The sequence below is a fragment of the Tasmannia lanceolata genome, unplaced genomic scaffold, assembly GCF_043159265.1.
Source record: "Tasmannia lanceolata isolate RefF3 unplaced genomic scaffold, GAP_Taslan_0.1 ptg000006l, whole genome shotgun sequence".
Taxonomy (NCBI): Eukaryota; Viridiplantae; Streptophyta; class Magnoliopsida; order Canellales; family Winteraceae; genus Tasmannia; species Tasmannia lanceolata.
The window spans coordinates 1530961-1554739 of NW_027518683.1; the positions used below are offsets into that span (position 1 = coordinate 1530961).

Here is a 23779-nt window from a genome sequence, read left to right on the forward strand (position 1 = left end):
GATCGTTTAAAAGGTTTTCATGAGGAAATGGTTTGTGAGCAGTTGCTCAGATCAGCTTATCTGAGCAGAGCTCACAAACCATAGGGGGGCCCATATTTTGGGGGTGATCGTAAGCATTCATTTGGAAGGCCCTGTCATGGATGGAGTGTGTACCAAAAATCGCTCCATTGGATCATCCTAACCCTTCCATTTGTGGAGGGAAAAAATGGGTAGATTTGTGGACAAATAGTACATGTTCATTTTTTTTCTCCACAAATGGACACCCTAAGATGATCCAAATGGAGCTGATTTTTGTTACACACCTCATCCATGATGGGGCTTTCCAAATGAATGCTTAGGATAACCCCAGAATGTGGGCCCTCCTATGGTTTGTGAGCTCTGCTCAGATAAGCTTCTATGAGTAGCTGCTCCCAAACCATTTTCTCTGATAGAATTCATAGAAATGAAAAGTGGAAAAGATATTAGAAATGGAAGAAAAAGATGAAAATAAGAGCTAATCGATCACCACAGTCACATGTGAAAAGCATGTCGGCAAAACCCACCTGTTTTTCACGTTCCAATTTACATTTTCTTTCACAAGACACTTCGCAATAGAGATGGATATCTCAAAATGCCATCCAAAAAGATAAACGAAGGTGGTTAAGGGAAAAGAGCTATATCAAATCGAGCATATCTTTCTTCTTTTCTACACTCTCTCTCAATATTGGCAATGCCAAAGTTAGGCTTCTTACTGGACGTCATCTGCACGTTTTTTGAGTTTCTTTGGTTCTAGTTATATGATCTTCACTGTGGTCTCCGGTTAAGGGTATCTTATCACTTTTCCGTTGATGGATGCACTTAAGAGAACTACTTGAAATGAAATATGAGTTGTTGCTTTATTTAGTAGGTAAGATGGGATTGAACCTCAGACCGCGAGGTTGAAGAACAAAGCCTTTGAACATTGAACTAGAGGTTCAATCTCAAAATAGTGAGGGTGCTAACCCGAGGACTTCCAAAGAGGTCACCCATCTCAGTACTACTATGTTTCAATAATTGCACTAATTCAGCTTGTCCTTTTATTCTAAGAACCTAATTAAAAAAAAGAAACAAAAGGCAATCTGAATTTGTGCAAATATTAGAACATGGTAGTGCCAATATCAGTAGCCTAAAAATAATGTTAGAAGTGTATTCCATAGTAATCTGATAGACGTGTGCGAGAGGACCTAAGACGCTTTTTTAAGCTATAGTCGCCCAACATATCAGTGACCCCACGAGAGACCGGAATTGAATTTTGGCAAAAGTGCTCTCTTATTTTACTCCCTCTGGAGTCGCCACCTCAGACCGCAATCAGTGACTCAGCGTCCACTTTTTATTGCAATTAACTGTTAGTTATGACTTATGAGAAAAAGGCTTCCATGTCATACTTCAGTTTGGAATGGCAGAGTTTTTATATACCGTAAAATCGGTACCACCTTTGATATTTGATCCAACAAACAACAACAGACCACTTTTTAAGGGTGATACCTCTGACGTGCCACCTTGACGGGACTTCACGGTCCGGCATCATATAATTTCTTGGAATGATGAAAATATCCTTCCTTTTCCGAGTAAAATTACATATGTCCCATGAAAATGCTCTCTCTGTGGGCCATGTCCCATAAAAAAGATGGTTATCCTTCAAATTATGCAGTGCAGTACATAAAACGGACGGTTACAAAAAATATCTTGTGCATTATCCATTTATTAAGGGTCCCTGTCCTGAGAGGAGGCTTGAGCGGAGGATTTTGACGTTGTGGCGTCGGAATACGAGCATGTGAGTCTGGAATAATCTCTCACTTGGGAGTGTCCTTATCAACTGTCAGAGAGTCCCATATCCGCTGTTAGTAGTGGAAATTTCGTGATGTCACGACCTTTCCCCGGGCGCGCGAACTTGAAGTACCCGCAAAAAATCTCATTCAATGTTCAGCCTACCGAGGTGAAATTTGAAGTCCATGCCTTCTCATCGTGTATCACGGAAAAAGCACCATAGAAAGGGATTATGAGGTATGCTCCTCTCTCTCTCTCATTCATTTTTTTTCATCCCCATCCCTGTCATTTTTCCTTCTCCATCTCTCATTGTTTACCTTTTCATTCATCAAAGACCAAATTGGTTTCGTTCATGGCCTCACTAGAGAAGACGAACTTACATTTCTGAAACCCCAAACCCTTTCTCTTTCCTTCTCTGAAACCCAGCACCATCCCTTTCTCTTCCCTTACCTCTAAACTCGAAACCCCATTTTCTGTATTTGTAGATAAAACCCCAACCAAACTCCTTTCCTCTCTCTCTCTGAAACCCAGAACCTCCGTTCCAGCTCATCGTTCTCCTGTTTTCCGGTTTTCCACAATGGGGTAGGGTTTTCTGAGCAATGCTCTTCCAAAATTGCCTTTTCTCATTCATCTTGTCTTTTTCTTTAAAGAATCCTATGCAAAGTCCACTACTATGCTCTGGTTGAATTGGATTCCCATCTGCTTAGTAATCTCGAAGTCATTTTTCTCACCATTTCTAGCAATTGAAGGACCTAAATTAGGTGTTCTGTGCATAGAAACGACTACTTTAGTTCAGGTTGGCGTTTCAGGCCTTTTCATTAATGGAAATGGAGTGCATCTTAGATGTTTGCTCAGAGTCTTGTGAATTGAGTCCTGAGGATTTTAAGTAGAAGGCTAATCCAAGCTATACTATCCAGTTGGCTATTTAAATACTTGGTTCAGCTTGACTTGTTTGGGGAATTGAGTCCTAAGGATTTAGATTTCCATTGCAGAGGCTAAAATTTAAATCCGAGAACGCAATATGTTTGAATAATTGTCAAAACCATAGCTATAGTGGAATTGGATTGGGATATGTGTTTTTCGCTCTTAACATACTGCCATAACTCCCTGGGCCTGTTTGTGTTTTGGTTACTTGATAAATTTCAGAGATTAGCACATAAGGCTTTTTGAAAAATCTCTAAAATTTGCTGCCAACTTGTTTCCAAAATTTCTATGACAAGTTTGACTTTACTCTCAGTTTCAATGGTTGCCGAGTTGTCCAATATTAGTTGTCTTTTTGAATAGTGGAAATCTAATTGGTCAGTTCTATTATAAATGCATAACAGTCCATGTTGAACTCCCCAGAGTCCCAAGTGTCCGCACATTCAAGTCCAAGTCCCCATAGAATCATGGACATTTTGTCAAAGTCCCTATATTAAAGTCCGCACAGTAAAATCCCGTACGGCTAAACCCAAACAACCCCCCCCCCCCCCCTCTCATCTCTCCGAGTTATTGGATTTCGTACAGATGAAATCATGAATAGTTTCCAAACGATTGGGTCTAATAATTATCTATAATTGGAATTTCCTCCAAATAAATTTCCTTCTAGAGTTTCATATTTACATAATTGCCCTTCTCTTATCTATCCGTACACTTACAAGAGAAAAGAAACTAAGAAAATGACTTTTTCCAGGCAGTGGGGTCCACCACATCCAAGCGCTTTTTATCCAAACTACGGAAATTCTTTTTTATAGACCAAAAGAGCCAAACTTTACACGATACTGGGCCCCAGTCTGTGCACTTTTATCCCAAATTCCTCCACCAGAGCTCCGAGAATTTGGATTTCTAGGGTTTTGATGCGAATGCAAAAAATCTCCTGACCGAGCTTTTCCGCTCTTTTTCCGCCATTTTTTTCTCTTGAAGATCTCAGGAAATCGGTAATTCTACGAAATTCTGTTACTTTCGGTAATAATTTAGCTGTTTATCTCGTCACGAACGAGCGTTTATGTGCTATTGTATGCCGTTTTTTCTCTAATATTTACTTTTGCGCGCAATTCACTGAATTCTTTGGTGGAATAAGTAATTTCGTTTTTTTTTTTTTTTTTGTGGTAAAGAGAACGTGTCTTGACTTGGATTTTGGTTCTTTGTGAAAGAACCGAGGTTTTGGTGGTGAGATTTGGAGACTATTGGTTGTATGATTGTGATTTTAGGCTTTCCACGCCATTTTTTATGGAAATTGGTTTTTTGGTATCTTTTGATAATTTTAAGTATAAAAAGAGGTGAATTTGTTGCTTTGTGATTTTATTTTCTTGATTTCGTCGTGAAATTGACGGAAAATCTGTCGGGATTGAGCCTCTAACTCAATTGGTTAAGATTTTGTTCTTCAAACTTGAGGTCGGATGTTCAATCCCAGCTTACCTACCGAAAACAATTCTATTGCATATGTCAGGAAATTGAGTTTGGAATGCGAATTTTGGTAATGGGAATTATATGGATTAGCTGTTCTTTCTATATGAATGAAAGTAATAGAAATTGAAGAGTTTTTTTTTTTTTTAATTTTTTTTTTTTTTTTGTTTTTTTTTTCTGAGTGGGAATTTTATCATCCTTTTCTTATTAACATTTTTTTTATCCTTGGGACTAATTTCTGATAGCAGGGCTTTTTTTTTTTTAAATGGTATTTCTGATAGCAGGATTTGAACCCTCGCCCTTTCATAGTATTTACTTCTGGTGCAGTGCTTGGCGATTTTATTGTATCAATCTTTAGTTGCTTTGAGTGGAAGTTCATAACTTCATATCTCTCAAATTGTCTATATTTTCCACCAGGGAGATTGGTGCTTTCCTTTTATTGTGTATACTCTGTTTATTATGCTATTTCTTTTAACACTTGAAACCCTATTAGAAATATTGAAATGTGGGGCCTTTAGTATGACTACTTGCGAGTCAGATTTATCATTAAAAAAAAGAAAAACCTGCGAGTCAGATTTAAAGATTAACTCACTTGAGTCTGTTTAATTTTCCTTTCACCGTTTATGTCGTTTGAAATTTAAAGAGCTTCTTTTTGAATGGTAAAATTTAAAGAGCTTTATTTTTAATGTTTGTCAGAAATGACAACATGGATTAAAGACATCACATGAATGCTTGGAAATTGAAAGTTGAAACGATGAACTTTCGTTTTCTCTTTTGTGTTTCCATGGTCGTTCGTGTAAGATACTGAACTCAACTCAACTCAACCAAGCCTTTGTCCCAAACTAGTTGGGGGTTCGATATCTTACACGGTTGTTCGTGTAAGATAGCATACTAAATTGTCAAATGGTGAGGAAGGAACTCGTGATAGTAGAGTTTCTTTTTCAATTTATTATGGTGCTTGGGGTTGGAGTGGTTACAAATTATATTTCTTATTTTCTAACATCATTCTTTGTGGGGGAGACAATGAGGAGAGAACTCAGTAGACTGATATTATTTGCTGAAATGGATTTTGGTTACATAAATTGTTTGCCTTACTATAATTGGCTGGACACTTGAGAAATGGATCCTTGTCCACGCTGTCAGTTGTAGGAGAAGATGAGAAATGCAATAAAAAAAACCATCTTGTATTTTTTAAAATAGTAGAATATATCAACATTTGTGCTGTATGTTAGTCCTCTACCTCTGAAGGCTGTCATGTGTGTATTGCATGTGTTCCAACAACTTGATCGAATCTTGACAGTTGTTATATTATTTAGGAAATAAGTGTGAATGGTACTTAGAAACTGCCATTTTCTTCTCTGCAAGCTATTTTTATTTCATTTTACAATTGAGTTCTGAATCCTCTGAAATGGTTTTTGACGATTATAGTCCAGTCAGGTTATTCTATTTCTAAGATTCTTAGGACGGAAAGTTGAATATCCAGGAAAATATTTGAAAGCCAAACAAGACATTGTTTTGCTTTTTGATTCAATTCTCATGTTGACTACAGAGAAAGTTGAAAGAAAAACATGGGTCGCCTCTGTGATTTCTGTGGGGAGCAAAGGTCTATGGTTTACTGCAGATCTGATGCCGCTTGCTTATGTTTGTCCTGTGACCGCAATGTTCATTCTGCAAATGCACTTTCTCTGCGCCATTCACGGACTCTTTTGTGCGAAAGTTGCAATTCACAGTCCGCAGTAGTGAGGTGTATTGAGGAGAGGATCTCGTTTTGTCAAAATTGTGACTGGAATGTTCATGGTAGCTCCGCCTCAGGCTTAGGTCATAAGAAGCAGATGATCAACTGCTATTCGGGTTGCCCTTCGTTCGCAGAACTTTCTAGAATCTGGTCATTTGTTCTGAATTTTCCTTCTATGGAAGATTCAAATTGTGAGCAGGGGTTGTGTTTGATGAGCATCAATGAGAACAGTGTTAGTAACTATTGGGGACCTCCAGATAACAGCAGCACCATTGACCTAGCTGTCCCAAGCTGGATGTGTGAACTGGAAAATGCTGATAAATGTGACATTTGGACGGGATCCTCTTCAATGTCTGCATTGAATCGTGTGCCACGCAGTGTAGATCAGACGGCTAGATCCGTGGACTTAACCATTCCCAAGGTGATTTATTGCTTTGGAATTCTTAATATATATATATATATATATATATATATATATATATATATATAGAGAGAGAGAGAGAGAGAGAGAGAGAGAGAGAGAGAGAGGAGAGGACAGTGTTCCTAAGCTATAGCTTATCTAAGCTTATCTAAGCTATAGCTCAAAAACACATGTGGCCCCACATTTTTTGGGGGATCCAAAGCATTCATTTGGAAGGCCCTTCCATGGATTGAGTGTGTACCAAAAATCAGCCCTATAGGATCATCCTAACCCAATCAAAGGTGGAGTGGAAAATGGACAAACAATGTGTGTCCATGTTTCTGCCCATTTTTTCCCTCAACAGATGGCAGGGTTAGGATGATCCTATATGGCTGATTTTTGGTACACACCCTATCCATGGAAGGGCCTTCCAAATGAATGCTTTGGATCCCCCAAACAATGTGGGGCCACATGTGTTTTTGAGCTATAGCTTAGGAACACTTTCCTCATATATATATATATATATATATATATATATATATATATATATGTGAGGAAATGGTTTCTGCGCTCAAGCACATAAACAGGGGTGGGGCCACATTTTTGATGGGATCCAAAGCATTCATTTGATTGGCCCTTTCATGGATAGAGTGTCCACCAAAAATCAGCTCCATTGGATCACCTTAGGGTGTCCATTTGTGGGGCAAAAAATGGACAGATTTGTGGACAAACAGTATCTGTCCATTTTTGGCCCCACAAATGGACACCCTATGGTGATCCAATGGAGCTGATTTTTGGAAGGCCCACCATCCATGATGGGGCCTTCCAAATGAATGGTTTGGATCACCCCTCAATGCCCCCCTGTTTCTGTGCTCGAGAGCAAATAAGCTTATCTGCGCTCGAGCATAGAAACCCTTTTTCTTATATATATATATATATATATCGGGAAAAGTGTTGCTACTCGGTCTTGTAGCTAAGCTTATCTACTCGGTTGGGTTAAATACAGTGGGGGCCCACATTGTTTGGGTGATCCAAACCGTTCATTTGAAAGTCCCTTACCTAGATAGGGTGTCCACAAAAAATCAGATCCATAGGATCATCCTAACCCAACCAACAGTGGAGGGAAAAAATGAACAGACACAGTTTGTCCACAAATCTGCCAATTTTTCCCTCCACTGTTGGATGGTGTAGGATCATCCTATGGGTCTGATTTTTGTGGATACCCTATCTAAGTAAGTGGCTTTCAAATGAATGGTTTGGATCACCCAAACAATGTGGGCCCCCACTGTATTTAACCCGACCGAGTAGATAAGGTTAGCTACAAGACCGAGTAGCAACACTTTTCCGATACACACACACTGGTAAAAAACCTCGTGCGATGCACGGAAGCGACAAACATATTTAAATCAATCATCTCAAATCATCAAATTAAAAAAAAGAAGAAGCTACAAATCTTTGGGGCTAGATAGATTTGATGAGGCTGTTTTTCAAAATTTCTGTTACAATCATTTGCAAAATAAAGGCTTATTTTTGTGGCATCCAATTAGGCACTAAAACTCGGAATTGATCGGGATTTAATCATCAGAATCTTTTCTTGGCATTTAAAAATTCTAATTTGTAGTAACTAATTAATACAATAAGAATAGTATGCCACCTAACTTCCTGCAGAACTTCCCTAACTCAATAAAAAGAACTACTTGGATACCAATTGTATGAAGAGAGCACACTTTTAGAAAAATAATGAGAATAATTGAAGATTAAGTGTTGTTCCATTGGTGCACACACTCGATTTTGTAATCCATAAAATTTGTTGGCAAAAATATCAGAAGTTCAAATGTTGGCAATATAGTATTGAAGAGAGGGAAAACAATGAATGTAATCAAAGAAACGTGAGAGAAAGTACCCAATTTATCTTTCATTTCTCATACAAAATAGTAAGTCCCTCGAGAAGCAATCAAGAACTGCAAAACCTAAAATCCATGACTGCATTCTCTCCTTGTTCTCAAATCTAGTAAGCAAACGAACAGGGCCTATAGATGATTATTTGCCAACACTGATTATTATAGTCCTAGAAATGATATAGTTAATGGTTTCCAAAGAGATCTAAAATTTTTGTTAACTTTAAAAAAAAAAAAAAAAAAAAAAGAGATCTAAAATCCCATTTGTAACTATGATTAAATTAAAGTAATTTTATTTGCATTTCATTTAAAAAAAAAAAAATTATTTGCAAATAAGCCGCCATTTTGGAGGCCTGTCAATGATGGACTGGTTAATGATGGCCGTATGCATCTAAACATGCCGCCATGTGTATGATTGATGGCAACTCTTGTTAATCTCAGTTCCATTCATTTTTTTTAAGCAAAGTCTTTTTTTAAGCATACACATATGGTTGAAAGCAGGAAATGTACTATTATGTGAATTTTTTTTGGGAGCTATTATGATGAAGCAATTTTTTTGGTAAATGATAACAGAGAAAGTAATAACTAAATGGCTCAAGAAACTTGTAAATATGAGTTGTTATATGATGCATGCTCGTATTTTTATCCGAAAAAATATGACCAGCTAAAAGTATAAATAGAGCCCACTTGTTCAATCTAAACCATTTATCTATTAGGCCTTGTAATGGATAGCACAATAGGACATGGAAACTGACTTATAACAAAATGACCAAAACGTATGAACAGAAAACAGAGCAACTCCGAAGCAGAGGTGGCTCCAATGTAGAAGAAGATGAAGCCTCCGACCACATGGGCAGCTTGGAATTGTCTGGCTTTTCAGATTATAAAGAACATACTACAGGCTGTTGTATACTTATATTATGGGCTTCCTTCTGTTGAAGATTTGACTGAATCTCTTTTTACTCTCTTTTCCTCTTTAAGCTCTTCCTTCAATTCCATTTTCTGTAGATGGGAATTTTAGTTTTGGGGCTAGTTCTCGAAGCTATTATCTATATATAGATAGTTATTAATGTTGGGAGAAGTAACAAAGATAACCTGTTCTGTGTAGAGATCACATGACTGGCAGACAAAAGAAACCCCAGAATCACAAGAGGCACATATGTTTCATGTGTCAAACCCTAGAATTGGTTTTAGAGGATGAATGGTTCAAACCCTAATAATATTTTTAGGGTTCCAGTCTGAAACCCGTACAAAACGCTAATAATATTTTTAGGCTTTCCAGGCTGAAACACATAGAAAACCAAAAGAAAAGGGAAGGGAAGGGAAAGGAGAAGATCTTACAGGGACTTTTCTTAGTGGGAAAGAGGGAGAAGTTTTTCACCGGAAAAGCTTCAGAACTTTGGAGATCGGAAAAGGTTCAAAACTTTGGCGATCTCCTGATGGGTGGTGGTGGAGGATGTTGCAGAGACATCTAGAGAGAGAGAGAGAGAGAGAGAGAGAGAGAGAGAGAGAGAAAGAGAGAGAGAGAGAGAGAGAGAGATAGAGTCGTTCCCACATACTTTTAGGGAAAAAGGAAACAAATAATAAGCCTTTTGACAGAGAGAGAGACAAGGAGGTGGTCGTGATAAACACGCCACTCAAAGCTTCTCTAAATGCATTGAGAGAGAAGGTTATGCGTACTCGTGGAGAGAGAAAGAGGGAGGGATAATGTAGGAATTCTAGAATTTAGACCTAGTGTTGACCGGCAAAAACAGAGTGCTATATGACGATGTGTAATTCTCACAGAATTTAGGAAGAAATTCAAAAAATTCAGCCTTTTCTCTTCTACTATATCAATATAGATATGTATGGCTTGGAAATTTTGCATAGAGCTATGGTTTATGTAGCTGCTGCCTATATGCCATTCATAGCACTATGCCTAACTCCTATCACGATTCATGCGAATAAATATCTAGCTGATGCTTGACATGTGAACTTCTTATGAGTACAATTTTGATTATTCAAATTATGACGATTAAGCCGCAATCTTTCCATTTTGTGCAAATTACGGAGGTCGGGTTGGTGTTTTTTCATGAACAGACATTTTAGTTTCTCAGGCTTGAATTGTAGACTGTTGATGTGCCTTCTTTTCCATGAAGTTTTTCTATTTAAACCCGGAATTTATCCAGGAACCCAGGGTGGCACCTTCAAATTTTATTAATATGAGAAAATAGTTACAAGAGGAGGACATAGAACCTTGCGTCTAACCCACCAATTACATGAAAGAAAAGGAAAAAAGACCCCTTTACCCCTTTAACAAAGAGAAAAAAGCACACAACATATATTTAGTGCGAATATAAGGTATACATAATTGGTCCTATTTCATATTTGAAATGGCCATGAAGTGCAGTACTCTTTGACTTCAGAAGTACCTCCCTGCTCAAATTTTTGAGGTGCTTTTATTCCTGACTTCTTGAGTCCTGTTTGAAATAGGTCTCTCTCAGACCCTTGAGATCTAGAAGGGTGCACCGGAGCTTCTGTTATGAAATGCCTATCACCATATCTACTGACATGTTCACGTCCTCTCTGATAAAAATAGTCAGAGTGGCAGTTTGAGATCATATTTGTAACCTTGAACATGGTAAAATTTTAGATTCTTTACCAGCATGGGCTTTCAAAAGTGAAGATGAACATGGTTATCTCAAAAATTTATGATAGATGTTAAAGTAGAAAAGGAAGACATTATAACATTCTGCATGTGTTTGTGCTTCACTGAGTTCACTAGACTAAAGTAACTAATTCTTGTGGTTGTATTCCGTATTTATACTCGAGAAAGATGTTGTAACGTCTAGATTTTAACTGAGGACTTGTTAATCCCTTTTCTGATCTATTATGCAGCTAAGGTGTACGGGGACGAAAGGCCTTGGAATCTGTGAAGCTGATGACCTCTATGAAGATTTCAATATGGGTGATGTTGACTTGAATTTTGAGAACTATGAAGAACTCTTTGGTGTATCTCAGAATTATTCAGGAAAGCTTTTTGAGGATGCTGGGATTGATGGGTTGTTTGCAGTGGAAAATATTTCTCCTGCTGATTCCAATGGTCGGGGTGAATTTGTCGCAGAGGTTTTATCTTTGCTTATTCTTATTCGTATTGCTCAGTCTTGCACTGTTAACTTTTCTTCATACGCTCTAACTTTTTATCATCACTTTAGGGCTTATAGTCTTATACATTTTTTACTTCTGCTTGCACCGAGGCATGAGTACTTAGATCTACAGTATCACTGTTCTCGGTACAGATCAACTCTCTTGTTTACTTATCAGGGTGCCAAAAGATAGCTTCATGAATTGATTTTACAACATTTTATATATGGGTATGTATTAGAAAGATTATTTTTGTATTTGTTTTATTAAATATATATTGAATCAAAAAGTTGATTTGTATTGGCTAAAGAGGGACTGGAAATTCAGAAGCGGATGTTTTGGCTAAAGAGGGGGCCCATCTACCGGGCATTCGATTAGTTTATCTGCCCGAATCGGGCATACCACCCATTTAGGGGGTCTTGTCCTATTTTCTTTCTTTGTTTTTATTTTCGGGAACATCTTGTCCCCGATTACTGTAATTAGCTCTGTTTTCATTAATAAAGTTACCTTTCAAAAAAAAAAAAAGTTGATTTGTATTGTTGAGATTCTCTTAGTACATAGATTTCCATGAAGATCTCTAAGAAGTGTTTGAAACCAGATAATATCATTATAACCAGATGTCATATTTTCGTACTTGCTTCTAATGCTGGATTTTGAAATCTCATTTCGTGTTTTTTTCAAGAAACTAGGGAGGAGTAATGAGACTTACTGTAAACATTATTATTCTCGAAGCATCAATGCACTCAAAAGATGCCTGTGAAGCCTTGGGCAGACAACACCTTATGTTGAGAGTAAATAAGGAATGGCACAATGAGCAACATGCCTATGTGGCTTATGATGAGTAGATAAACCGACTGACAATATGAACCTCATGCAGATAATCAGGACGAGTGGCAGTAAAGTAGATAGGATTCCCAACAATGTATCTTTTGCAAGTGAGATCAAGCAACAAAAGCCTTGAATTTGCAATAAACTGCACATTGGATTTATTTGGCCTTTTTTTGAGTTAGGCACTGTCAATATAAGTCTATACTCTTCGAAGAAATCACAATCTTTGAGACCAAGACATTTTCAGGACAGTAAAAGCAGTTTTTCAAAATGCAGACGCAGGCCATGACACTGCCAATGCAAATCCTAGTCGACTCAGTGCAACGCAATCAAGTACTCAGTTAACACAGCCAATTAGTTGGTTGATGCTGTCATAATTCGGGAGAAAGGATTTTTGATTGACATTGTAGGGGAAAATGCGGACTCGGGTAAGAGTGCAGCCAATGTAAAAGGGATTCGACTCGGGCGAGTCGACAATGACATGGGGGAGTTCTGAAACTAAGAGTAAAAGAAACTCTTTATTTGAATAAAATGCTTCGCTTGACCTCATATAGCGAAGCTGACCAATATCTTTCATGTTAGACTGATTGAGTAGATTGCGCTTAAGAGAAGACATAGCCTGACAATCATATCCACTAACGATGATATCATCCGCAGGGCAATTAGAACTATTGGCCCCTGCTGGAATGATACAACAACATGGAATAGTATGCTCTAGACGACATTCCAAGCTAATTCTAGGTTTGTCTGAGATGGTATGGGGCTTTTTAAAGTAAGAATAATGTCAATCATGTAGAAACAACTAAACTTGTTGGGGTTACCCATGGAAATATCCTTGAATAAATGCAGTCTTCATGTCTACCTGATGCAAATTCTATCTCTTAGCTACCAGAGCAAAATTGTTCCACTAGTATATGGCACAGCAGCAACTACTTCTTCTCTCCTATTTGATCTTTTTTCCTGTCAGTGAACCTCATTGTGTTTATCTAGATCTTGGTTTGAAATATCTACCGATATGGATACATACCAGCTGATATGTATCTGTATTGGCGGGCTCCGATATGATTCCTACCCCCTGTATTTGGGTGCACAAAAAATTGCAATTGTATCGGTCGATGTGCTAGGTGTATCATCTAATTTAGGGCTGATACGACTGATATAATGCTAATGCTAATGCTAATGCAGGGAGAGACTAGGGTTATATTCTGGCATGTTGATGCAAACCTATAGGTTCATGGATGACTTTGTCAGGAACAATGTATGAATCTTAACTCAGCAATACAACAACACACATTCCAAAAATCAGTCTAAACTGATCATAAATACTTAAATACAAAAAGAATTTTCGGAGATATGCTAGGCTTAAGAGTTCAACCATCAAGGAAACTAAATTTATCCAAATCATATTCCACACAGTAATTTTCAAAAGAGAAATGACTATGTAATGAAAAAAATCCTAAAAAATTAGATATGAAGTAAAATATCTTAGGCCCAAATAATGCTAGTGGTAAGGAAATAAGAAGGTGGTGAAAGGATCATGGTAGTGTGTATGAGTGACAAGGGTAGGGTTGATTGAGTTAAATCAGGGTGTAAAAACTGATGGGAAAAGGGTTGGAAAGGGGAAAGTTTAAAGAGTGAGTTAGTAGGCAAATAAGTTATTAAAAGTAAATGGGAAATGGAATTAGTACTTGGGAGCGTGGATAGTTAAATTTAGGACGATTTTTGGTTTTAGCAATCACAATATATAAGATTTGGCCAAATATCTACATAGGCAGCCTATCGTATGCAAATAGATAGTATCACGATACCTTGGAATGGCACATCTCATGCATTATATTGGTTGCGTCACAGAAATGTTTCACTTTCTCCTTTGTCTTATTATACTTTTACAAAGTATGTTTGGATCACGCATGCATCGTCCAATATCAGTCATTGATCTTCATATTCTTTCTCAGGCATCTTCGGCCAGGCAGACTAAAGCAATGCAGGCAGAATGCAGCAATGCAGTATCTGTAGATTCTCTGATGTCAAAGCCAGGGACCAAAAGTGACACAAATTTCTATTTTCCTGGGAGGCAAGCTCGTTCCAGTCTCTCACTTTCATTTTCTGGACAGACAGGTGAGAGTAGTGCTGGAGATTATCAAGACTGTGGGATATCGTCAATGCTACTTGTGGGTGAGCCTCCGTGGTACCCTAGTGGCCCTGAAAACTTTTTCCCAACAGGAGGCAGGGACAGTGCTGTCATGCGCTATAAGGAAAAGAAGAAAGCACGCAAGTATGCAAAAAGTCACATGCACTAATTTACATAGATATGTTTGTCCATGGCGCAACTTCATTGTAATACGATGAAGCCTCGCATTTACCATGGCATCATGGGTCCCACCTTTGTTTGATCTGAACCGTCAACTTGATAGGCCTTTCTGTGGATCTCCCATGGCCCAAAAACCACGCCAATCATCAAGGACCATCTAGTGGACAGTTCTGATCAATCAGAGTGGGATCCATTATACCGTAGTATGGGGGGTCTCATTATTTTATTATGAGGTCATGCTCTACTGAAGCATTCCCCCACTTATAGAAATGCCAAATGAATTGGAGATGCAAGTGCCATGTGATGACACTCTTTTCTTTCCAATATACAGGTTTCAGAAGAAAATAACATATGCTTCTCGTAAGGCAAGGGCTGATGTGAGAAGACGTGTGAAGGGGCGGTTTGTGAAGGCTGGTGATGTTTATGATTATGATCCGATGTGTGTCGGACAAGAAGCTGCTGAGGAGAGAGCAGTCTCTAACTATATTCATAAGCAAGGCCTTGGTGGTGGCTTAAGATATCTTGGAGATGATAGAACTTTGGGATAAATGGCTGATATACAACAAATGCATCCATCTCTAGGACACACTCTTCATTTAAAAAGAAGGCAGGATCCCAATCTTGGTTTATAGAATACACAGATAGAGAAGCTCTCCGCCTTCCAGGTAGCACCCAACATCAACAGGATTATAATTTCTTCAAACAGTGCTGAAATTATGCCTGTCTATTCTGAAAATTGGACATTTTTCTCCTGATGGTTATGGGGTTTGTATTTCTCATTTCTTTTTTGAAGACAAGAGTATGCATTCAACTTTTTTTTTTTCGAAAAAGAGGGGCATATCAGTCTTTGCACTTTATGGATGATCGGGTAAATTTGCCGGTTCATCTTTTCCTTTTTTCTTTTTCAACGCATTTGATAATTCAGCTACCATGGAATGGCATGTGGCAATTAACCTTTCAGGTCAGAGAAGCTCCTCTTATTTTGGATGTTTATAGTTGTAATTTTTATTTTTTTTGGTTATGTGAAATATGTAGAGCATATTGTTATGTATGTTATGTATCTTAGAAAATCAATTTGCAGTAATTGATTGCATGAAGATGGAGGTTTTTCTGTTATGTCATTTGGGTTTTGTTGTAGAGAATAGAGAAGCTGTAAATTTGGGGCTGTGAGAATGGGCCTCTTGTATTATATTCTATTCCATATTTTACTTAGCCATGTATGAACAATTTTCAGTTGTTAGGATATACCTTGCCTTTGCTACCATTTGTTTTATGCTTTTCCATGGCATTGTGCTTGTTCTTTTTGTTTGAGGTGAAGACCAGAATCGGGCTGTTCATCGCGGGGATAAAAATCCTTGGATAAGCTGTTCTTGGGATTGGAAATCCTGATTGGATAAGTTTATCTTGAAGTTATATTGTCTACTGTTCATTAATTTTGTTTCAATAGTATCTTATCCAAGAACAAAGGTCGACATAAACAGAGGATAGCAAGTCTGTCTGAGGATAAATAAACCCCGGTTTGCTGTTGCCATGGCAAGGAGCTCCAATAGCATTGAAACTCTAAACATATTTATAATATTTAATTGAGTTCTTTAGGTTCTTAAGTAATTGTTATTGAATTTAAATTTTGGTTAAACGTTTTTTCCTTCTTTATATAAGTTTGTTATGGTGAATAATATGGATATCTCATTTAGATCATCCATCAAGTGGGCCCACGAGTACGGCCTAGCGGCTCAATAGCCTCCATCACCACATTGAAATGCATAGTACTGTAACTTGGACTTGTCTGTGAGTCATCGGTATCAGGTAGTGTGGCACTAAAACTTGACACAAAATCACATCCCTGCAATTCTATGATAATATATAGTAAGATATTTTTGAAATCAAATATTGGTTCATATTACATGCACACTTCTGTAGGAACAGTTTTCTCTTGCAAATAATCCTATCTAACTTCAAGACCATTTGCATATAAGATTATATGCACATAATTTGTAGAGGTATGCAAAGAGGCCCTTACTCAGGAAGTGACTGAGCTTACCAGGCAAATGCTAAACAGTGGTCGTTGCCTCGGGTGTGTGTATATGTTGAATCAAGCAAGGTTGCTTGAAGCATTACACCTTAGGTATATAGTTTGGAATACCTAGTTTGTTGCCTCCAGCCCCTATATATAGAGATACACTAGGGTTATTGGCTGGTTAATGGACTCTAGCCCACACAGGCGCACTACACCGGTCCTGGGCTTATATTAAAACATAATTAGGGTTATACTTATGGTGTCTTGTTGATATAAGGGAAGTCTGTTGCTAACGTCACCCAAGTCCCAAGTTCTTTTTGAACTTGCATCCAGTGTTATTCTCTCTGTTTCGAATTTATGAAGAGACCACGGGAACTCCTTAATTATAAAGTAGGAGAAAATTTTCTCCCATTATCTTGAATTGACCAAAGTCTTCCTACAAGTTTAGCCCGAAGGTATAATTATTTACGATGAATGGAATGTACTGTCATTTTCGTGGATTACTTGTTAATTTGATAAACAAAGGTGAATTGCTTCTCCCTGAATTGATGTTTTGCTTCCTAAAAGTTTTTGATGGCTTCTAATTATAGTTATGCCCGAAGGCTTGCATATTTTCCTCATCTTAGAATAGTTTAAATTATTAGATTCAGGGATTATTCAGAGTTAAAAAACCTTTGTTCTTTCAGGTCTACCAGTACCTTGTATCCGCAAACTCTTCCACCACACCGCCTGCAGAATGTTCTGAAGAACTTCGGTTCCTTTGTCCAGTCTCTATGCAATTATTGCAGGAGAGCCACCATTTGTTGTGGGGTCCATCCTGTCTAACATAGGAAACAATGTGTCCAAATTGAAAAAGTGATTGGGAGAGAGTAGGTGGGTGTGTTACCGTGGAAAGGGAAAACCCAAATCGTTGCTGTGTGCCGTGGTGTGAAAAAACGCAAAACGTGAAATAGAGGAAGAGAGAACGAAAAGAAGAAAAAAAAGAGGAGAGAGAGACGGAGGAGAAGAAGAAGAAAACTTGGGGGGTTTCTTCTTTGTGTGTTTAGGGTTTTGATTCGGATCAAAATCTATGGCTCTTTTTTGAGCATTCTTCTTAGAGATTTTTGCCACGCCGTTGAATCCTCTCGTTGCACGAAGACGTTGTGAGGATTTGGATTTCTTCGACTTGAAGATCGAAGTGAGTATTTTGTGAGAAATCGGGTTTTGTTGTTTGCAACGAGGTAACGCTTTTATCTCTCTTAGTTCTTGTATGGTTTCAACTCTCAAGCTTTGGGTGAAAAACTTGAGAAAGAGATGTTGTATTACTTATTTGATTAGTGGATATTTCGTTGGATTCGCCCTGTGATTTTCCCATTTCATTGGAGGGTTTTTCCCGTAAATCTTTTGTGTTCTTTTGTGTGATTACTCTCTTGTTGGTTTGATTTCTTAATCCACATTTATTTCCTTTGTAATTTGAGTGGGTTTTCTTCAGCGAATAACCCAATACCATTCACCACCTGCAATCCTAGTACTACATATTCTTTTCAGCTTCGGGCTGACTGAGTCAGTCTTCTTGAACTTCCAAGACCAGAGTCTCCTGATGGTGTTGGTGGATTGCCGAGCGATCATTTGCCCATCGGCCCAGACTTGAACTTACCGGGACTTGAGCCCACAAGGGTTGGTCTTTAATTTCATTTGGAGTTGACATAATTGGTGAAATAGATGGTTGAATTAAAAAAGAGGAATAGTAATTCAAGTAGTTAGGCAGGTAAACATGTAATCATGAAAGAAAGCCTCTGGAGCAGTTGATCAATTCCACCAGATTAATTCATAAGGATTTCTTTTTCTGTTTCAATGTCAGCGTAGTAAGAAATCATATAAAATGAAGGGCAGTGATAAATCGACCCCCATATATCTTCAAACGACCCATTTTAATGCAAAACGTTCGGGCGTGTGAATAAAGTTTTCATCTGCCATAAAAAACCGTACAAGTGTACAACTCACACGCCCTAACGTTTTTCGTTAAAAGGGGTGGATTTAAGATATATTAGGGTCGATTTATCACTCCCCTAAAATGAAATGAAGTTTTGGGTCTCTCATATTTGATTTAGTGAATTGTGGTTGTCTAAACTCTAAACCATGGTTTGAAATTTCGGGCGAAATTTTGTACATGCGCCCGAAATCCCGAATTTTTTTGACGAAATTCCTTAACACAATAAAATATTAATATTTTAATATCAATTTCAGCGAAAATCCCGAAATTTTTGAAACGTTTCTGAAGTTTCGGTTTCGGAAAATTTTTGGATTTCGGTCGAAATTTAAAACCTTATTCTAAACTCTATCATAAACAAAATTTATATGGCTTATCAATTTAATGAGACATTTTCTGATGAAAAGTATAAGGCATTTCGCGGACTGGTTGTTGCATCAGAGAGCAAACACCTAAGATGAATTAAATGAATGAGACAAAATCTGAGCCGATGTGGCTGCTTTATCGTGCAACAGCCGGTCCACGAAATGCCTTCAGCGATGGCCCCTAACAAATCCCCTATACATGTATGTAAATTAATAAGATAATATTGAAATGAATTGAGATTAAGATACATTCATGTGTGAGAGGCAAGTGTGTTTCCTTTATTTTTACTAATGGAAAACCAATATTAAGACATCCTTCTAAGATTTTATATGATGGCCAAGCGTGAAATCCTGTATTTTTTTTGAAAATTACAGTCGGGCCCATTTCAAAGAGAAATGGGTTAGGATCTTCCTGTTGATATTCACCGGGTAATAATTAACTGCATCCTTCTCCTAGACTGAGGTAGACACTGGCCGGTACGGGTCCCTGCCAAACCCCAGCTTACCCATAAAAAAAAGGGAAGTGATAAATCCGCCCCTTTTGATTACTTGGGACACCCAGTAGCAATGTATCAATGACTGTAAAGGGTCTGAGGGGTCTGATTGCCACGTCCACTGCTCCAGGTGTCCTGAGTAATCAAAAGGGGCGGATATATCACTTCCAAACACACACAAAATTGGAAAATGGCAGAGGATTTCATTAGTTTTTGTGAGAATTGAGTCTATTTCTTGTTCTCATGTGCACGTGTCACGTTAATAAAATTAGTCTTTTTTGAAGAATCGGAATCCCATTTTGCTATCAGCCCTCAAAAAATAAATAAAAGCTCTTAGGACAGGGATTCGTATTCGTAGCAGTTCTTGTCTATATAGAAACAGAGTCAAGTTAGTTTAGTTGGTTGAAGAACAAGATCATAATCATCTCTATTTATTCCTCATTCGCCATTTCAGTTATTCTCGTTTATTTTTTGCAGAGAGAGAGAGAGAGAGAGAGAGAGAGAGAGAGATGGAAGAAGAGAGAGAAGACAAGAACCTGGAGAATGGATCATTCGATCCGACCACGAGCCTATTGGAGCTCCGGCTCGATTGTCGGTGCTCAGAAGCGGTTCACCTCTCCGACCCATGCCTCTGTTGTGGAAACTGTTGGGTATATATTGGGTGTAATGCTTCAAGCAACCTCTTGCTTGACCTAATTTCTCTAACAGAAACAAGCAACGGGAACTGCAAAGACCCACATGGGGCCCCGCTAAGAAGATTTCTCTTACGCCGTTGGAATCTTTCCGGCGTTCGAATTCTGCTCCGATTGTCCTAATGACGGATCCAGTGTCACTAATTCTTGGTTCTTTTGGGCATTCCGTTTCTGCTCCGGACGTCCCCGTAATGTTATCGGATTTTTCTAACCACCCGTGCAAATGTGATCTGATCGCCGCCCCTTGTTTGAAGAAAGACATGTCCTTATCATCGTCCATTCCAATTCAACGTTGCCAAATCCCAACATCCGACGGCTGTGGTGAGAAGAAAGATTTGGTAGAGATTGGGGCATAAAAGAAGGATGACGAAGCCAAGGTTTTCTTCTTTTATCTCTTTATCTTTCCTTTCTTTGTTCATTTAATCTCTATATTACTGTTCATTTCTAATCTTTTATCTTGATCAACATCTGTTTTCCCTTTCTTGGTTCTTTTTTACGAAACATTTTCATCTTGGGTAATGACTCGGTGCAACTCAGTTGTAACTCAATCCAGTGGCCCCCCTTTGATTGTTGTAGTCCAAAAGCCATCTTGATTTGATGATCCAGATCATTCAATCGTTGATCTGTGTCATCGGTCAATAATTGGATGGTCAAGATCTTCTCACCAGTGCAATTTTTTGCATGTTGTTCCGAGAATTGGCTTTTCCTACTTGTATTAATTTATCTTGAAATTACCCTCAAACATGGTGCCAATGCATTATTAATTTCATTTGGAAGCATATACTGACCCCTCCCCTGTTTTGACCCATGTAATTTTCCTATTCTATTCTTTTCTACTTTTAGTTGCTAAAGTTGATATTTCTTCAACCATCTGAAATAACTGGTTTTTTGCTCTTGTTTTCATTTGCCAGGATTGTCCGTGCATTGCTAAGGAAGGAAACGTTTTGCTGGAGACAGTGGGAGAGTCTCATAGAGTCTCTATCAAGTGCCCTTGTGGCTTTGTCTATCAATTTCTTTTGCCAAGCAACTGAAGAGAGAGAGAGAGAGAGAGAGAGAGAGAGAGAGAGAGAGAGAGAGAGAGAGAGAGAGAGAGAGAGAGAGAGAGAGATGATATTTTGTTTTTTTATCAGCATGAACGTTTCACTGCATAAAAAACTTTTACAAGCATGTATTTACATTATGATGTTACACTGCACGATGGATAATAAACTATTATGAAATTTATCGCAGGCAATATTTCAAATATTTACCCCAACAAAATTTACCTACGGCATTGACTTAAATCTTAATGAAATTTTCATTCTATTTATTTGATAAGTTCCAAGTGTTTCCTTGAAATCAGATTGAAATTCTGTCGGGTATTGAAAGCTGTTGTGGGACACATTCCATGGTGTGGGCCTATATACCCACATATGACATATCCCTAGACACAATAAGATGTGGTAGGAGAAAAATAAAAAAAGCTATGAGAGAGAGAGAGAGAGAGGTAAGGCTTTCAATCAGGTTTTTGTGTACGGGGATCAAATCCTATGGCTTTTAGGCAATATCATGTTACTCCATCCTTCTGCATAGTTTGGGGAATGTGTTGTATGTCAGTTTTGCTAATCAACCTAGCTAGTCTCGCTTGTTCATACATTTTAATTATCTCATTTCTATAAATAGTTGGCTTAAATATCAGCAGCAATGGATGAAAGAAGAGTTGGATGCAGTAAAACGCCTATTTGGAAGCCATAAATTATATCATTTGTAAAACTGTTATAACGATTACTTGCAAATAGAGGTTGTTATTGCGGGTAAGCTTACCTGCACACGAGTGCAAAAACAAGGTCATTTTTTGGGGGTCTAAAGCATTCACTTGGAAGGCCCTTCCATGGATAGGGTGTGGCCCAAAAATCAGCCCCATTGGATCGTCCTAACCCAATTAAAGGTTGGGGGGCTGGATAGACACTATGTGTCCATGTTTCTGCTCATATTTCACCTCCATAAATGGCAGGGTTAGGACAATCCAATGGGGCTGATTTTTGGGACACACCCTATCCATGGAAAGGCCTTCCAAGTTAATGGTTTTGATCTCCCAAAAAATGTGGGCCCCCACCCTGTTTCTGCACTCGTGTGCAGGTAAGCTTACCTTCACACTTGTGCAGGAACAGTTTTCTCTAGTCACAAATGTTTTTCATAGTTATTTTAAAGGATGGGTATATCTTGGGAGATTTTAAAGTTTTTTGTTTTTTTGAGTTTATATGGAGAGAAAAATAAGACTGCATGAAAAAAATAAAAAAAGGAGAGAAAGTGGAGAGAAAAATAGGACTGCATGAAAAAAAATAAAAGCTGGATTATGCATAAAATGTAAGACGCACTATGCATTAAAGAGAGCAAAAAAATATTGTTAAATTATTGTGATATTTTCATTAAAAAATAAAAAAACACAATATTTTTGAAAAGTTGGAGATATTTGTGAGTGAATAAAAGGCAAAAACGCTTAGAGATTATAGGAACATATTAAACTAGACAACTAAAATCTAAGAATTGTTATCTGGCAAAAATAAAAGAAAAACCAATTGTTTATTTCGCGATAGCTATCTTGTTATGCTGGATATATACATCCAAATAGTTCAACAAATTTTAGAAAAGAAAAAGATTCCTTGTTAATTGATTTTATTGTGGAAAATTTTCAAATTAGGGTTAGTTTTTAACTGCCTAGATATTGTATATTTGTATCTTCTAGCCTGTTAAAGCCAATGATATCTTCAAAGAAATTTGTTAGTACTGGAGTTTAGTTAGATTTGATAACTAATCTACTACAGTGTATTTTATTTAACTGTTTGTGGTACCTGGAAACATAAAGTCTAAACCTTGGAGAGAACCCCAAATAGAATTTGCAGAAAGGTGAGACATTTTGAACTGCTCTCTAACTAATTACCACATGATATTGAGCATTAAGTTTTGTCTTGGTTCTATTCTTACTAACAACTGTAATCACATTTGACTTTGGTTCTATCATCTATACTGCCTGATCAGGATCTAATTAATTTCTTTTTTGGCCAGTCTTTAATAATCATTTTCTGATTGGAGATCGAGCATCTTGGGAATTGTAACTGTGTAACATATAGTTTACTTATATTACTCATAATGGAATATGAGTTTAATTTTATACCTCCTTTATACCTCTCTTTTCTATGGCTTATAATTTGAAAGGTAATCGAGCAAAGGAAGTTGTGAAATAAAAGGTTAGGTAGATATAGTGGGCAGAGTGGGAAGGGGGTTCAAGAAGTGACATAGGAAGCACTGGGTTTAAAAAAGAGAAAACCTGGGAAGCAAGAAGCTCTAAAGAAAGTAAAGAGACAATGTGTGGAAAATATCATTGAAAGTGAATACAAAGAATGTCGTAAGCCTCTTTGAAAGTTAACAGGAAATGCATAGAAAGAGTACGGTTGTAGTAGGTTATGGAGGAAAGAATAACGTAGTAAATGACTAGTAGTAAAGAAGACTTCTCGATTGATTAGAATTACAAGTTTTAGGTTATGGAGGAAAGAATAACGTAGTAAATGTGGGAAGTGAGAAGAACATAGCTTTTAAAACCAAACATAGCTTCTAAAACGAGCTTCCAATCCAACTAGGAAGATTCGGCACTTAGAAGAATATGAGAATGAAAATTAATAAAGGGATGAGATCTGAAGAGTTAAAGAAGCTGAATCAAAGGATTGATCTAAAGAACCTTATGACAAATCTAAATTTTGTAAGGGTATCAAGGATTTCAGGATGGGGATCTAAGAATAT

General features: G+C 37.7%; 1 protein-coding gene and 1 long non-coding RNA gene across 4 annotated transcripts; both read left to right on the forward strand.

The window, feature by feature from the left end:
• The first annotated feature begins 1865 nt into the window (after positions 1-1865).
• On the forward strand, positions 1866-17817 carry LOC143879199 (zinc finger protein CONSTANS-LIKE 9-like). Of its 3 annotated transcripts, XR_013251163.1 has the most exons (6): positions 3534-3701; positions 5720-6326; positions 11081-11308; positions 14110-14429; positions 14797-15333; positions 17169-17817. XR_013251163.1 is itself a non-coding variant. In XM_077381436.1 (5 exons), the coding sequence occupies exons 2-5, from the start codon at positions 5739-5741 to the stop codon at positions 15011-15013; spliced, it is 1353 nt and encodes a 450-aa protein (XP_077237551.1). In that variant the 5' UTR covers positions 1866-2022; positions 5720-5738; the 3' UTR covers positions 15014-15708. The 3 variants fall into 3 exon arrangements, 2 of the variants coding, with proteins under 2 accessions (XP_077237551.1, XP_077237550.1); XM_077381436.1 differs by lacking the exons at positions 3534-3701; positions 17169-17817 and adding an exon at positions 1866-2022 and having other exon boundaries at positions 14797-15708; XM_077381435.1 differs by lacking the exon at positions 17169-17817 and having other exon boundaries at positions 14797-15708.
• Positions 17818-18023: 206 nt separating this feature from the next.
• Positions 18024-21059, forward strand: LOC143879200 (uncharacterized). Its single transcript, XR_013251164.1, has 3 exons — positions 18024-18138; positions 19808-20379; positions 20914-21059. It is a non-coding gene; the product is annotated as an uncharacterized LOC143879200 (long non-coding RNA).
• The last annotated feature ends 2720 nt before the right edge of the window (positions 21060-23779 follow it).